Below are 17,420 nucleotides of genomic sequence, written 5' to 3' on the forward strand. Positions count from 1 at the left end.
GGCCCACCAAGTTACTATTCTGTCTGCCCGCCTTCCCAGCCCACCCTTTCCCTGCCCTCCAAACCCCGCAACGCTACCTTGCAGCCCCCGTCGTCACTCTGTTCACAACACATGGACATATGGCTGGAAAACTAGCCCAGAGCAACCTCCTGAGCCCCAGGAATGGACCCCAATGTAAGGGCCTGACTGCCGAGGCTCTGCCACGTGGCCAGTGCTCAGCTCCAGGCTGGTGCCTGGGGCCTGGGGAGTGGGGAGAGACGCAGGCAGTGAGGGAAGCAAGCCATGGCCAGATGTGCAGTCAGGTCCCCGGAGCCAAGGCACACAACACCCATCTGCCAGACAGACCCTGGAGAACCTCCTGTTTGCAAAAGAACAAATCCAGGTCCAGAGAGGAGAAGATACTTGCCCAAGGTCACACAGGAGGTTTGCAGAGAAACTAGCACTTAGAGCCCCGGCCCCTGATGCCTAAACTGCCACAACCAGCTGACCTTTCTGATGACCTCCAGCTTGAGAATCCTGCTCCAGCCTGCAAGACAGAAGGGGTTGGTGAAAGAGGAAGGGGCCCGACCACCGAAAACTCAGCCCCCGGGACTGGCCCTCTGGACTTTAATTGCGGCTCCCGGTTTTTTGTTTTTGATTTGGTTTTTTTGCCTGAAACAGCTGCCTGGCCTGGGCTGCTCAGGGTAGCAGTGGGTTGGCCTGGGCATACCTGTCTGCAGGCCGGGCAATGGCGAAGCCCGCACCGGGCTGTCCGGCTCCGCGGGAGGAGGAGGGGAGGCATGTCGTCCGGACTCGGGATTCTGCCTGCGGCCGCCGCTCTACTGGGTCTACAGTGCCATCTAGCGGCCAGCGCGCCCGCTCTCGGGGGACTCGAGGGCCCCTGGAGGGCGGCGCAGCCAGAGCTGCTGGTGCAGAGTTGAGCAGAGGGAAGGCCACTCCCCCATGGTTCCTGGTTCTCCAAGAACCCCGCTGCCTGCAGCCTCTTGGAGCCTGAACTGCCCTGCATGGGAATCCTGAGAACTAGTTCTCCCCATGAGAGAGCCAGGCAGGAACTCAAGGTGGGGGAAGGTGGGGACCAAAAAGTTTGCACTGCCTCTCTGGCCCCGAATGATCTCAGGAACATCCCATAGGCTCTCTGAGGACCTTGAACTAGCCGTCGAGCAGAGCTGCTAAGTGGACAGGATCTGGAGCCAGAGTACTGGGTGCAGATCCTGCCTCCACCATGTCCTCCTTCCCAGGCAGCAGTGGGCAACTTATTAACCTCTCTGGGCCTCAGTTTTCTCACCTGAAAAATGGGGGGTATTAAAGGAGATAAACATAGAGCATGCCTGGCACAGGGCCTAGCACACAGGCAGTACCCACCGAGTGTAGCAGACATCAACACCCTCCTCTGAGGTTCTGAAGGAAGGATGCCAGGACCCTCTGCTGGGCATCTCCTGGGTGTAGGGAGCCCAGGGGGGAGCACAAAGCAAGCAGGGCTAACCCCTGCCCTGGAGGTATTCTGCATGTGTCTCCTGGCATGTCCTCCAGTCCTGGGCACAGGCGTGGGCATCTTCAGCCCTGTTCCCACTGGAATCCATCTCTCTTCCCTTCTTCACTCTGGACCCTGTCTCGCCCTGGCCTCTACTCCCTCCCCAGGAGCTCTGCAATTTGGCCTCACCCTTTTAGGGAGCATCTGTCCAGGTTGCAAGGTGGTGATTAAAGAAGACTTAGAAGAAATTTGGAAAGAAAATGAAGGTGGATTTATGATATTGGGTGGGGAGTTTTGCTGTTGGCTGGGAGCAGTGTAGAACAAAACAGAGGGCAGATCTGATTTACAGGAAGTAAATGGAGGAGACAGAGATGCCTACAGCCCAGCTGAGGCCTTCTGGAGGACCCCTACCAGCCGCTCCAGAGAGGTGACCCGGGGCGGCAGAGTGGGGGCCTCAGAGTCTCCCAGGTTCCCAGGCAGTGCTGGCCTTTCAGTGGGCGTGCAGCCAGACCTGTCAGCTGGGGACAGGCAGGGCTAGAGTGACAGGCTCCTCAGCCAGGGCCCGGGACCCCCAGGGAGTACAGCCACAGGCCCGCCAAAGCCCCAGGAAACACGGAGTGTCAGAAGCATAAGATGATTGACAGGGAGGGACATCATTTTTTATTCAAAGCAAACACAGATGTTATAGAATACAAATGCAATCTTGGTACACATTTTCTTCAGCTAAAACAAGAGAGTTGTTTTTTTTTAACGTCAAGCCTATGGCTGGCCATTCTGGGCCTTACCAGGAGTACAGATCCCTCTTCTGCTGAGAGGGAACTTGACTAGAAATGTTTGAGAGCATGCTGTGGGGAGAGAGTGGCTCTGGGGTCACTCAGACGTGGGTTTCAACTGTGATCCATTGCCTGCTGGCTGCAGTTATGCCTCCCTGAGCCTCGGTTTCCTCACCTAGAAAATGATGAGGTGAGGTGAATCGTGCATGATACCTAGTACACAGGACTGAACTGGAGCTATTCCTGCCCCTCCTTTTCCTGCCCTCCCTCGTGAGACAGCTACTTCCAGCCCCCTCCCTGCCTCGGGGGGTGGGCACACAGAGAGGAATGACTTCCCTCCTGTACCCACCAGGTACCCAAGGTTTGAAAATCCCCACCAGTGGACAAATGATGGAGCCTGTCCTCCTGCCTCCCCATCTCCCTCAATGTCCTGCAGGGACAGACCAGAGGGATTAGGGGTGAGTGGGAATGTCCTTGTCTAATACCCTCCACACCAGTACACTCGGAACCCCACCCAGCATCTGGACCACTCTCAGAGGACCCGGGGGTAGCAACACCAGCCCTAACACAGTATGATTCTGTGTTAGAATTTCAGGAAGTTTAAGCTGTTATCCTGCCCTTCTCACACCTCCTTCTCCAACACACACACACACACACACACACACACACACACACACACACACACATACACTGTCCATTCCTCCACCCCTGCATGTTCCAGTGCTTTGCTATTCTTTTACGATATCTTAGATGTTCTTGGCAACCTGCAGGCCTTAGCATCCACTAGAATCATTAATCAGCAGAATAGTCCCACAGGGTCCAGGTTCCTTGTCTGACAGCCTCGCCGCGGAGCCCCCATGGTGCAGACTGTAGAGGGGCCCAGGAGGATGCACTGAAAAGTAGAGCTGGAAGGAGCCTTGCAGACCTTCTCACTCCCGCCTCCACTTCACGGAGGGAGACCAAGGCCTGGAGGGCACACTTCCCAAGTTCCTGCCTCCAGAGAAGGTGCAGAGGCCGGGCAGCCCCCGGAGGCTTTTGCTTAGCACCGCGAATCCCCTGCCTCTTCATCCCGGGCCCTCTGCTGTACAGCTGCCGCAGCATGCAAACGCCCCGCTCCCTGCAGCCTCTTTCCCTTCCCCACCTCCAAGCCCAAGGGCTGCCCTGATGCCGTCTAAGAGAGGGATTGGCTGCACCCAGATTGGACTTGGGTCTACATCTCCCAAGTGCAGGGGTTCAGAGGTTTAGGGGTGCAGTTCTTAAGGGTAAGCGGGGCTGCCCCGTGGGCTCAGGCCCACTGAGCGGATCAGAGCGGGTGTCAGAATGTGGCAGGAGGAAGAGGGGGCCGTAGGGAAGCATTTTCCCTTGTCACCACCTCTTCCACCCCGCCTGGTGGACAGAGTGAGAAGCCTTCGGGAAGGGATGGGCAGGGAGCAGCATTCACACCCAGCAGCAGAACAAGAGGCCTTTGAGGCTTGAAAGTGCTGGAAAAATAAAGGGACATTATTCACCCAACAGGTGGGAAATAGTCCCACTAATGACTCTGTGGCACCTGACGCTTTCCAAGGTACCTTCCAAAAACCAGCTCACTTAATATTTATGACAACCTGGGAAGGGGCTATTATTATTATCAGTCTCGTGTTATAGGTGAGAAACCAGATGGCCGGAAAGGTTCAGTGACATGCCCAAGGTCACACAGCTCGAATATCCTGATCCCCAGTCTTTCCTACCAACCGGTGTGCCTCTCCAGCCCCAACTGGGGAACTGCTTGCCCCCACGAGGATGTTCTTGCCTCAAGTATAAAAGAATTAATTGATGTAAAGTGGAGTTCAACTCCCTATTGGAACATCATTTTCCAGGGCTAAATAAAGATGTTCCTAACTGCCCCCAGTAGCCCCATAAGGTGTGTGCTAAACCTTAGGAGGCCAGGAGACAGGGTGGATGTAACAGAGAAGACAGGGAGACTTAAGGGGAAGAGCTAGGGGAGGAGGGGAAGGTCCAGGTAGAAGATACTTGCAGAATAAGGGGCCTCTGTCATGGACCGGGCAGGGAGTGGGAGAGTCAGGCTACACTTAAGATGGATGGATTTTATTAGTTTGAAGAGAGCTAACATGATGGACCTGGAAGTAGGGTTTCCCCTGCGGCCCCAGCGAGGGGTGCAGGCACCTGGCTGTCCCTGCCTCAGACCCCCATTTGGCTCTCCATCCTGAGGCTGCTGGGGCTCGTGCCCAAGAGGCTGGCTCCCCGGCTGCCAACTCACCTGCTCCCCAACTGTGCAGCAAACTTGCCAAGAAAGAGGTGTGGGTAACATCTCTGTTATGGTCCAGTTGCCATGGCAATAAATTGTCACTAATTAGTAGTGTGGTTACCATGGCAATTTTCTAGTAATTACAGGTTACAAATGGTGCAAGGCTTCAACCCAACCCAATTAGTTAATTAGAAAGATTTAGAAATTTGTCCAAGAGGGAAATAACCTGCCTTGTAGAAAATGAAGGGAATGTGTCACAGCTTGGGAGCCAGAGGCAGAGAGGAAATTGGAGGATGCTGGAGCGGTGGAAGAAGGATGGAGTTGCATGGCAGCAAGTCCCGGAGCCCCACCTGGAATTGCTGGGGACCCAGACAAGACCGAGGGTTTCTCACCAAAGCCTGATCCTGGGCTGGAGTTTGGCAGAACCAGGGCAGGGACGGCTGCCAGCAGCCACTCAGCAGCACTCTTTGAATGGGCAGAAGAGGAGCCCAGGTTGTAGCCCAGCACCCTCCCTGATGGCTTAGGAAAAGAAAGGCGTCTGAAAGCCTCCTGCCCTGCCCCATGCCTGGGCTCTCCTAATGAAGGCTCTCCCGGGAGTATTGTGGATTCAGTGGCTCCATTTTCACAAGGCTTGAGCTCTCCTTGAGAGCTAATTAGATTACCTGGGAGAAATCCGGGGGCACAGGGCCCAGGATGTGTTAACGAGGAGCCCCACCAGGAGAACCATGACTGCGGCAATGCCATTTGCCCCACTCTGGCCCCAAAGCCGGCCCCTGGTGGGCAAGCTCCACCTGCACAGGTGAGAAAGGCCCCATGATTTCCTCCAGGGACAAATCTCAGAGGATGGGAGGAGCCTGGGGACCAAAAGAACCTCCATCCCAAATTAGCACAGTGGGAACCTCTGCCCTGTCCAGAAGCGGGCTGGGGAGGGCACCTGACTTAGTGTCACTCAGGTCTGCCTGAGTGCTCATTAACTTTTTAAAAAAATCACATGCTGGTGCTCTAATAACTGCTCTCATTGTACTGAACAGCCCTTCAGAGCAGCACTTTCCAAACTTTACTGCGCACGTAAACCCCCCAGGGGTCCTGTTTGGGTCGGTGGGGACCTGAGATTCTGCATTTCTAACAAGCGCACAGGTGTAGCGCTTAGTAGCAAGGTTGTAGGATTCACAAAGACCTTTACCATCATTTGATCCTCTTATTTTTCTCACCTCATTTGATCCTCTCAAAAACCCTGAAATAGAAAAGGCAGGTCACACTATCTGCATTTTTCAGATGAGAAAAACCTAGGCTAAACGGGTAACGTAAATTGCCCAAGATCACACAACTTGTAAAAAAGCCAAGGTGGGACCCGAATGCATGTCCTGCTTCTGGTCAGGCTGTTTCCTGCACCATACCTGGGGTAGGAGTGAGGCTGAGGGCAGGCTCTCAAGGCTCTATTTGAAACTCACTGGTTGGGGGTGGTTTGTTCAAGACACCTTAAGATTAGACTTCGTGACATGTCCACATTGATCTTGGGCATTTCAAACCCTAACGGAGAGCTGGCTTGCTTGCTTTCTTAAAAAAATATACACCTTATTGGATTTTTTCCTTTCAAACTACAGAAGCACTTCTTGTTACAATAAGCCAAACGATACAGACGTTCCCCAAAAAGGCCAACATACTGTCTCTCCTTCCCTCCTTAAGTCCTACCCCATCAGGGCAGCCAATGCGAACAGCTCGGAGTGTGGCCTTCCCCACTCTTCCCCAAACTCAAAAACAAGTTTGCACAAACACGTACATTCAGAAGTATCATTTGTTTTCCTTTTTCTGGAGAATAAAAATAAGATCACACAATACCATTACCTGGCGAATTGCTTTTTCATTTAACGATATGTCATGGGCGTTCCTCCAAGTCAATACACGGGGCTCTACACAGTCTCTTCAGTAGCTGCAGAAGAGTCCGTCATGCGGATGTACCGTAATCCATCTGCGTCGCTGTTGATGGACAGGCAGGTGCTCGCATTTGTTTCCTACATCAAGCAAAACAAAGTGAGCATCCCTGTACCTGTGGCTGGAACCTGTTTCTTTAGGTCCTTCGAACAGGAACACACCCAGTATCTCGACCAGCATATGTGTGATCAGGGTAAGGCTGGGGGCTGTCAGGGAATCTGTGACTTGATCAAAATGTTGCAGGTAGAGATGGGTTTAGGATTAGTGCAGTTCAGCTACCAAAGGGAAGAGAAGGCTCTGTGTGGTGGCCTCTGTGTTCCTCAGCTCATGGAATCATTCCTTTGGCACAAAGTAACTCCATCTTGCTCCTCACTTGCCTCATCATCAGTGCAGTCACCCTCCACGTTGGTTTATGGAACCCTGAGCCCAGATCTGGGCTCCAGGAAGCATCTGGAATGTCAGAATCCGCCCTTCCCCGCCCCCCACCCCTGCCTCTTCCGAGGCATCACCATAGCAGCGCGTCATGGGCCTCCGAGGCGGCCCCCATCCTCCACGCGGGCCTGGGGCTTTGCTTCTGCCGCTCGGTGAGAGTCGCTGTGCTCTCCCAGGCGGCCGGGGCGTAAGCGTGGGCCCCATCCTCAGCAGCAGTGCCTCAGATATCTTCTGCGACAACGAGAACGGGCCCAACTTCCTCTTCCACAACCGGGGGGACGGCACTTTCGTGGATGCTGCGGCCAGTGCTGGTGAGTAAAACAGCCTCTGTCCTGTGACCCCCACCACCCTACAGGGTACTCTGGTCTGCCCTGCTCCCTCCAGGTCCCACAGGCCCCAGGGAGAGCGGGACAAGTCGTTGTCTGCACCGCACAGGGAAATGTTACTTGTCACCTTTAATTCCACATCCCCATGGTTCAGGACGCAGGGGATGTTTGTGGCTGGGGAGACAGCGTCTGGAATGCCTGACTGTTATCCATTCTCCAGCGACTGGGATTGGCCCATGCCAACTCTGAGTCCTGCCTGTGTCTCTCAGCACTGGTTTCCACTCTAAGCTGCCTCTCTCCATTTCTTCTCCCCACATCCATCTTAAACATGCAACTCAATCCAATAGCCATTTATTGAACCTGTGCTAAGTGCCAGGCTGGTGCTAAGAGCTGGGGACGCTGACCTGAATAAGGCTAAGATCACCCTACCCCACCCCCCCACCCGCCCATACAAGGCACTGACATTTTAGAGGAGGAAACAGACAAATGAACGAATAGCTATAATATGAAGCAGAATAAAATCTACACAAAAATAGTGCTCCAGGCTCCCAGCTCTGCTCCCCTTCCTCCCTTTGTGTTCATCCATCATCTGCCTCAGGACCTTTGCACCTGCCAATCCTCTCCACCTGAAGTACCCTCTCCCCCTTCTCTATCTGCAAAACTTCTATTTGTCCTTCAGCACTCAGCTTAGGTGTTATCTGTGAAGCCTTTCCTGCCTCTTTCTGTGCCGCCTGGCAGAGATTGGCACTGCCTCCTCTGTATTCCCACTGCCTTTGCATGTGCCACTCACTCAGGCTCCTACATCACTATAATAATCTGTCTGTGTCTGCAAAGACTGGGACACATAATAAAAGTATGTGGATGTAATCAGTCTGCCCTTCAGCCACTTCTCCCCACCCACTTCCTCCCCACCTTGCCAAGGAATGGGAGGTTTGATTTCTCCTTCTTGGTGGCGTAGGGACGAGCTCCGGCCTCCGGAAGAAGAGGTGAGCCGGGGTGTAGACACATAGATCCAAGGTCCTCCAAGCGCCAGCTCGTGCTGACGGCTAGCATCCAGTTCCTGAGCAGGTACTAATCCATTCTCTGTGACTTACAAGTACCTGCCCTTCCAGCACTCTGCCCGGGAGTTCCCATTTTGAACACCCCACAAATGCACCCTTGCAGCCAGTCAGCTCCCCTGTTCTTCCCGGGCAAAGCTAAAAAAGGAGGCAGCTCCCCGGCCCGTCCTCCCATGTAGCTCACCCGTTAAACGCTCCAGCAGCAAATTTTCTCATTGCTGAAAAATCGTAAAATGAAGAGGAGGTGGTGGTGGAGAAAACCTAGAGGATTTGATAAGGTGTTAAAGAGACGGAAGCAGAGGTGAGCGAGCAAGTTGGAATAGGAGAAGGTATCAGACGGGAGGAGAGAGGAAAGGTGCTATGCCCGTAATTGAAAGTCAGAGTGATTGCAGGGGTTTAACGAGACATGTCAAGAGGGCATTCATCACCCAAACAGATGCTGCTGTGAAGTGCAGCCTGGCACCGATTATTCTCGTGAAAGGGAACCAGCTCCTTGTCAAGGTGCCTCATAGATAGGAGAGAAATGGGCCAACACAGAAGGCCACCGACATTCGGGCTGGGGAGTTTTGCAGAGAATTAATGGGGTATTTCATCCTAGAGGTTGGAGGCTGCCCCCATGCCTTTGCAAACCCTCTTTCTCCAGCCTGGGTCTCCCTGCCTCTTCTCCCCCACCCCCACCCATCCTCGCCTCCCCAAGGGGATGCCCAGCCCCCAAGGTTCTCAGGGGGGCACCACCTTGCTTTCTGCTGGCCCCTATCCTCAGGATCTCCGTATCTGCAGCTGGCAAGAGCTCGCTGTGTCCTGGGTCTGTGATCCCCGTCCCCCATCATATTGTCCTATCACCTGCCATCTCTGAGGGCCTGATGACCAACGGCAGTTTGTCCTCCAGAAGACTCAGCATGGGTATTCAGAGCCGGCCTCCACTGCCTGTCAGCTCTGCACTTGACCTGAAGGATCATGTCTGCCTTGGGCAACTAGGAGGTCAGGCCATCCCTCTGGGCAAAGCCACCTTCCATCCTCCCCCAGGATCAGCTCAGTCCCACTGACCACTGGTAGATGCAGGGACAGCACAAACAGGTGACACTGGACCCACAAGCTTTCTTCCCAGATCTCACAAGGCACACTGTGCGTTTCTTAGTCATGGTGCTGTATTTTCTCTGCTGTCACCAAAGTCCCTGGTCGCCTTCTGTCAAATTATTTATGTCTCTTCATTCATTCAGCAAGTGTTTACAGAAAAATACCTGGTCACCACAAGCACTGAGATAGACTCTGTGGGAACACAGGTAAACAAGAAGACAGACCCTCACCTCATGGAGTGTAAGGTCTAGTAGGAAAACTGGACCCCACAAAGGAACATAACTGCACGTGTGATCAGCTCAATGGAGGAGAATGGGAGGCTGTCAGGATGAATAGCAGCGTGGGTGGGAGGGGCTTATTTTCATGGGCGTGGTCAGGGAAGGCTTCCTTGAGGAAGTGACATTACAGCTGGGAGCAGAAGAAAAACAAGGAGCCAAGTAACCAAGAGCGTTCCAGAAGGAGAGACCAGCTTGAACAAAAGCCCAGAAGCTGGAAAGAGCTTGGGTCATTTGAGAAATGAAAGGAATCCCGGGTGGCCGGTGCATATGCGGAAGGGGGAAGAGTGGTACCAGTTAAAGACCAGATAAGGTAGGCAGGGGCCTTGTGCTCCCTGGGCAGGAATTTGAACTTGACCCAAGAGTACTGGGGAAGCACTGAAATTTGAGCAAAAGAGTGATGATCAACTTAATGTATCCCAGTGTCAGGGGTGGCTGGGGAGGGCTTTAGTCCTCCAGAATCTCCACAAGTCTCCTTCCCTCAGCCCATGCTGCCCCCAAAACGGGTAAAAATAGTACTTTCTGGGCAAGTGCAGCTTGAAGGCAAGTCTCTGGTTCTCTCTGCAACCAGGTGGCTGCCCACCTTCTGCCCCTGTGGAGAGATCGGGACAGGATGAGGCTCACCCTCCCTTGCTGCTCTTCACGGGGCCCTGGCAAGGTGAGTGTTTGTGGAGCCTGCAGGGGGCGCTGCCCTGAGGGCGCCTGCCTTTCCTCCCCAGGTGTGGATGACCCCCACCAGCACGGGCGAGGTGTCGCCCTGGCCGACTTCAACCGTGATGGCAAAGTGGACATCGTCTATGGCAACTGGAATGGCCCCCACCGCCTCTATCTGCAGATGAGCGCCCATGGGAAGGTGCACTTTCGGGTAAGAAGGAGCCTCTGCCTCGCTCCCCTGCTTTGTCATCTTGGGGTTGCAGCCCCGCCTGTGCCTCCCCCCAGGCTGAGTAGGGGCTTGTGGCTCTGCAGAGCCTGGGGGCGGGGTGGCCACAAGGAAGGTAGCATCTGGGGGACGATGGGCTCCTGCCTGGGCTGCTGTGATGTCTGTAGTGCCCAGCGCACGGGCATGGGCAGAGGAGAGAGAGCAGCCTTGCAAGGTGCGCGGCAGCAGGGCAAAGGCCCAGTGAGGTGGGCTTCACTCTGGGTCGGGAGCATTTTCCCATAGCCTGGGCCTGAGCTTTTCAAATTGAGGCTCAGGCCAAGGGCACAGTGGGGCTGGCGGGACAGGGGAGGTTGAGGCCACAGAGCTCCCAACAGTTGCCCCTTCTGGACAAATGGCAGGTGGGGGACAAGGTAACCTTGAACCCCTCTCTGTGCCCCCTCCCTGAGCTATCAACCGTCTGTGACACCAAGAATTCTTCAGAAAGACTGGTGACAGTAAGGGATGTACCAGCAGCCCAGTGAGCTTGAGTCTGGGCCTTTCTCAGGAGGGTGATGGAGAGCATGGGGTGGTCAGAGCTGACCTCTGGGAGTCAGGGTGCTTCTGGAGGTACCTGGTCTTGCCAAAAGCCCCGGAGGAAGCAAGAAAGTGGCGGCATTTGCCAGAAGCTTGATGGTCCCAGGGGAGTCAGCAGGGCCCTTATGTCTGGGGCACTGCCACAGCCCCTCCCCTGTAGGCAGCCGCCTTGGGGTGCTCAGGGCCAGCCACTCATTCCCTGCAGAGGCTCGAGACCCAGGCTCTCTGGGTGAAAAAGAGGTGCATCCTGGCCATGGAGAAGCTGCTCCTGGGATCCTGGATGATTTCCACCTTTATTCAGCTTTTCCTTCTAACCCAGGTTCTCAACCAGGGGTGATTTCGTCCCTACCCCAGGACATTTGACAATATTTGGGGACATTCTTGGTGGTCACAAATGGGATAGAAGGTGCTACTGGCATCCAGTGTGCAGAGGACAGACGTGCTGCTAAACGTCCTACAATGCACCGGCTGGAATAATCTAGCCCCAAATGTCAACTAACTCTTCTGATAGCCCAGCCCCAGAGCTCACAGGAGCAAGAATAAGAATAAGAATAAGAATGGAGACCCCATTTATCAGGTGCCTTCTGTGTGCCAGGAACTGTGCTAAGCATCTTACATACATTATCTTGGAAGCCCAGGCAGCCAGTGGGGCAACCCCGAGGGGCCTATGTAGGTTTCCGTTAGAATAATAACAACTTCGAGATCCTGAGGTCTCTTTGTTACCAGCTCTCAAGGCCCTCTTCAGCCCACCCTGGACAGCGGGCCAGGCTCCCAGTCAGCTTCATCACTGCGTTGTTGGGGACAGCCTATTCCCCTGGGCAACCCAGAGTGGGCAGCTCATTCCTGTGGCCAGGGGAGAGGGCCTGAAGTAGGAGGCCCAGGGGCAGGGCCAGGGCAGAGGACCACTCCCAGAAACCCCAACTGTGCCCTTCCCAATTCTCCCCACGTGGACCCTGGGACTTAGACAGGCTCCTGCGTCTTTAAGGGACAAACCCACCCAGAATGGATGTTCTGCTGAGAACCAAAAGGTCGCCCTCCACAGCTCTTCTATTTCAAAGGCAAGTTCCACAGGTGGGACACTTCGCCAGGCCCACCGAGGCCCTCTTAGCACGTTGACGTCCCTGCTGGGCTGTCCTGGGTCTGGGGTCTCCTCGTGAGCCCTGCGCAGAGGTATCTGATACTGCAACCCCCCAAGGCAAATATCTCAAAAAAAAAAATCAAAAGACTCCCAAGAAACAAAGTAAGGTAATAAAGGCAGCAAAAACACAGCTAAAGGCCACCTCTGCCACCTGTCATGAGGCTGATGTGGGCAGGGCCAGGACAGAGTGCCAGGGATCCACCTGGTGCCCACCCTGTGCCAGGCGCTTTACACGCGGTGCTCACAACCTGGACAGCTGTTATTCATCTCCGTGTCACCAGTGAGGAAGGTGAGATCCGAGCGGTTAAGTAACCTGCCTGAGGCCACACAGCTAGTCTGCGGAGAAGCCTGGATTTAAATGCACAGCACTGCCCAGTGCCCTCCCGGCCTCCGCCTCTCACTGCGGAGGACGAAGGGCACGTACTAGGAAGGGCATAGCGTCTGGAATCAGAGCCCTGGTGACGGCCCCCACTCATTAGCTATGACAGTGGGCAATTCCCCTTCCTCTCCAGGACTCAGTTACCTCACCTGTAAAATGGGAGTGCTCACATCAGCCCTGCCTTGAGTGACTGATGGGAGGGCCCCATGTGGTCCGGACCAGGGAACAGCAAGGTGCTTCACCAGTGTGAATTAGGACTGTTCCTCTTACCTCCTTGTTCTCCTACAAGCAGCCTGAAGTTTATGTGATCCTAAACACAGCATACCTAGGGCCCTTACAGGGAAGGTGACAGAGGACGTGCTAGGTCAGGATTTTATCTTTGCGCGTACGCGCACACACGGGGGTGGGGAGAGTTGGCCTCTAGGCCACCCCCATCGCCCCACGCATCTGTCCGCTGACCTGCAGCCCTCTCTCCTCCCAGGACATCGCCTCACCCAAGTTCTCCATGCCCTCGCCTGTCCGCACAGTCATCGCTGCCGACTTCGACAATGACCAGGAGCTGGAGATCTTCTTCAACAACTTTGCCCACCGCAGCTCTTCAGCCAACCGCCTCTTCCGGTAGATGCTTCAGCCTGGCTCGTGGCTACTCAGCCTTCGTGGGTGGGGGTCAGGGAGGAAGGCTTAGGACTCAAAAGAGGAGCTCCAAGGGGAGGGAGGAGGAAGGTCCCCTGATGAAGGAGCATTAGAAGCTGGAAGGACAGGGATTGAGCAAGAGGCTGAGAGAATGGGGGGTGGAAAGGTGAGGCGGGGAGTCCTGGGCCTCCTGCTGTTGGGGAGGAAATGGTCAGGGGGACGTGCACAAAGTGTGCCTAGAAGCCAGGCTCCACTCTACCACCCAAAGGGGTTCCAGAGCCAAATCTGTTTGGGTGCATCTGGATGAAGCAAAGACAGGCAGGTGTATTGACTACAGGACTTCTCAGAGCCTTTAACGTGACCATGAGTATTTTTACTTTCCAAGAGGTGAATGGAGTATTCCAAATAGATTTCAGTACAAGATACTTCTTTCAGAGATTTTTCTCTTGGGATTGGTGCTCTGCTAAACATCCTTTGGGAAATGCTGAATGAAACAATTAATGGTAGATGAGGGAATGGTAGACAAGAATGGAGGCAACTGAGCACTGCATGCAGGGAGGAAAGGTTCGATTTTTCTCTGATTGGGGTCCAGAGACCACTGGCCTCAGAACCACCCAGAGTGTTTATTTAAAGTAAAGAATCCCTGGGCCCGCCCTGGATCTCCTGAATCAGAATCTCAGGGGCTGAGGCCCAGGAATCTGTCTTTTTAACGCGTACACTAGGCATCAGGTGATTCTTATCCCACCAACGTTTGAGAACTGCTGTTGGGGAACAAACCTCAGGACACATGCAGCCCTGGTTCCTGGCCTAAAACATGCTAATGGGCCTCAGCAGCAGGTGGCAAGAGGAGGGTGGGCCAGGGGCCTTGGAGGCAGGAAATGGGCCAGAGCACCTGCTCAGTTCCCCAAGGCCCCCGTCCCCTCCCCCAGAAGGGCCCTCCACTATTAATAAAAGGCGAGAGCTGTGACTAAGCGTGTTTTAAAATATAATTATTAACAAAGCATCAATCCCGACCAGCTGTAATCACCCCCTGAAGGCACCAGATTTGCTAATTAGGTGCCTTGCAAGAAGCTTTTTCACAACTTCCAGATTAATTGCGGAAGATCAATTGCTGGTTAACAGAGACTCTGCTTTCCTTCTCTGGCTGATAAAGTGTCACTCGCCAGGGCCCGGAGCACCAAGGAGTCTCTGTGGCCCGAGCACCCAGGCACCTCCTCTGCCTGTCTGGCCTCTGTCAAACCTCCCAGCTTCCCTCCCGCCACCCCAAGGGCAGGCTGGCCCCGGGCTGTCTGCGGACAGGGTCACCACATGGTCACCCTATGGGTTAGTGTGTTTGTTTCCGCACAGCGTCAGTGGAAGCCACTTCCCAGTTCCGTGGCTGTGCCCCGAGTCCCTGTGGCAGACGGTTGGGTCTGGAGCTCGCAGCAGAGAGTGTAGGGGCTACAGCTGGGGCCACCACTCAGCTGGCAACTCTAGAAGTTGAGCCCCTACCTGCCCCATACCACGTGGGCTTGTCACGTGTCACCAAAGGAAACATGGTGGGCTCCTTGTAGGAGTCACCAGGGATGCAAAGCCTTGGTGTGTGTGAGTCTGCCGGCCCTTCAGCGATGCCTGGGAAACCAGGGAACTCATCACCCACTCCAGGTGCTTAAGAAGAGTGCAGAGGCCCTGTTAACAATGGCGGGGTGACAGGCGTGAGCAGGGACTGTCCCAGGCCGGGCAGGATGTGCGTTGATCTGGTCCCATGGCTCCACCCTGCACACTCCCTCTTCTCTAGCTGCCGCCCTGTGTCCAGTCCTGCAGAGCAAGCTGTTGAAAATGCGAATCTGACCACACCCCTCTTCCACTTAAACCCCTTACAGGCTCCCCACTACCTTCCCTTCGATACATCCCACAGGCTGGCTTTGTCCCCAGCCTTGTCACTCTCCACTCCCCAGTTTACACCGAAGCGCCAGACACCCCAAGCTTTCCGTTCTGGGCTGCACCAGGCCTGGACCCCTCAGGCTGCCCACACCATCTGCCTCTCTCTCGCTTCTGAGTGACACAGACTCACTCATCATTCTGGTTTCAGCTTTGTTGACCCTTCCTCCGAGAAGCCTGCCCTGGTTGCCCAAATCTGGGTGAGTTTGCCCAGCTCTGCCCTGGAACTTCTGGGCTTTAGCCTTAGAAACCCCTAACTCCGTTGTCACCTGAACCCAGGGATGGCTCTGCCCAGCCGTGACAGAGCTTGCAGGACACGAGTGGTTGAAGGGACTGTGGATGCTAGCGGGCTGAGGCAGACACACACCTCCGGCAGGTGTGCACACACACAAAAGCACTGCCGGCCATGCTGCTCACTGCCCAGACTGCACACGTGGGTGTGCTCAGCACAGACGCTCCGCGCGGACAGAGGACACCTCCCAGGACATGTGCTCAACCCTGCAGACACCTTGCAGTTCTGCCAGCACCCTCTGCCATCCAGCCACCAGAAGCTCCAGCTCAGGGGACCCTGGCTCCCTCCTGAAAGAAAGCATTGGCCACAGCACAGCCCTCTGGTGACTGTGATTTAAGTGACAGCCCCACCTGCAACGTAAGGGGAGAGTGATACAGATCCTTCCTGGTCCTTTCTCCCCACCCCAGCCCCAAGATTGCTCCACACAGCCAGGACAGAGCGCCCAAGGCTGCGAGAATCTACCCAGTGAGAAAAATTAGAGAGGAAAGCTCAAAGCCATCATCAGCGTTCAGCTCAACGTGCAGAAAGAACAGGACTTTCACAGTGGACTTTTCTACAGCAAATATTATCATGATTCAGAGTTCAAAACAGACAAAGCCCTAGCAACCCAAAGGGACCCTTTCTTCCCTTTCGTCTCTGGATTCCTCCATGCACCCCACAGACATGTCTGGAGCTTCCTGAGAGCCAGGCACTGTGTTAGATGCTGCGGGAGATGCAAAGAAGAGTAATAATACATGGTTCCAGGTTGCAAAGAGTTCGCAGTCTAACTGAGGAGATAAGATGCATTCATATAGAGCTTCAACACAAGGCAGAAAGCGATAAAGGCCAGGAAAGTGACAGAGGCAGAGCAGGACGATCAGGGAGGGCTTAGAGGAGGTGGCACCGGAGTAGGGGTGGAACCCTGCGTAGCATTCAGAACTCAGAAACCCAGGGCCGCTAGAAGGAATGTGAAGGTCGGTTGAAGGTAGTTGCATCCCTGCCCCTTCTCCATCCATCAGCTGCCCTTCCCCAGGCTGTCTATAATTCATCCATTAGAGAAGGAAAAATCAATATTTACCAACGTGAATTAAAACCCAAGAAAGGCGCAGGCAGGGTCTGTGAGCAGAGTGGCTCTGTCGGCATGCAGGTGGCAGCCCACGTGCAGCAGGGTCTCAGGGTGCTCAGGGGCTGGAGAATGGAGCTAGTGGGCCTCGAGGTCCAGGGAGCCCACTGGGGCTTTGCCAGCACATTGTCGTCCATGAACAGCCTGTCTCCTGTCCCGCAGCATCATCCGTAGGGAACACGGCGACCCCCTCATCGAGGAGCTCAATCCTGGCGACGCCTTGGAGCCCGAGGGCCGGGGCACAGGTGAGGGCGCCTGAGGGCTCTGGCCTGCTCTCCCCTGTCTCAGTGCTGCCCTTAGCCTGGGGGGAGGGCGGGAGGGGTGGTGCAGCCTGTCCCACAGCAGGGCTCATCCTATCCCTGCCACTCTGAGGGCTGAGATCCTGGGGCAGGGGTGAGAGTGGGGGAGGAGGCCCTGGGAGTGCCAGGCGGGAAGCAGAGGAGGGGACGGTCCGTTCTCCCAGTCCCAGGGCCGCGGGGTCAGAGGCGTGGGATTCCACGGGCAGTAGCATCTCTGGTAATGCTCTGCTGGGAGGAGAGGCAAAGGCGAGGCTGGGCGTCCTGCTGTCTCACCCCTCCTGGCACTCAGCCTGGTGTCAGCAAGCGAGCACTGGATCAGGAGTCCCAAGAGTCGGCCCTGCCGTTGCCTCGCCTGTGGCCTTGGAAGAGGCGCTTCCTCTTCCGGATCTTGTTCGCCACACCCATAAAATGGGGCTAATTGCATCCGCCCTCCTCAGGTCTCTGGGTTGTAGTGAGGACCAAAAGGAGGCCAGGTATATGCAAACCCCCGATAGACTGACAAAAACCATGCAAATATAAAGGGTGTGTATAAAAGACCAGAAAGCAGCCCTCATAGTCTGAATTATTTGCACCCATGCTTTCCTTCAGAAGTCCAGGGGGAGGAAATGGACCCCC

General features: G+C 55.0%; 1 protein-coding gene across 3 annotated transcripts in view; it reads left to right on the forward strand.

The window, feature by feature from the left end:
* The window catches only part of CRTAC1 (cartilage acidic protein 1), a 133,970-nt gene that overhangs the window by 101,251 nt on the left and 15,299 nt on the right, over window positions 1–17,420 (forward strand). For all 3 annotated transcript variants that reach the window (XM_030865265.2, XM_060286853.1, XM_030865263.2), the window contains exons 6-9: window positions 7,030–7,164; window positions 10,309–10,454; window positions 13,041–13,177; window positions 16,669–16,751. In XM_030865265.2, the coding sequence (XP_030721125.1) occupies window positions 7,030–7,164; window positions 10,309–10,454; window positions 13,041–13,177; window positions 16,669–16,751 (501 nt within the window). The remainder of the gene's footprint in view (window positions 1–7,029; window positions 7,165–10,308; window positions 10,455–13,040; window positions 13,178–16,668; window positions 16,752–17,420) is intronic.

This window comes from Globicephala melas, chromosome 16 (genome assembly GCF_963455315.2).
Source record: "Globicephala melas chromosome 16, mGloMel1.2, whole genome shotgun sequence".
Taxonomy (NCBI): Eukaryota; Metazoa; Chordata; class Mammalia; order Artiodactyla; family Delphinidae; genus Globicephala; species Globicephala melas.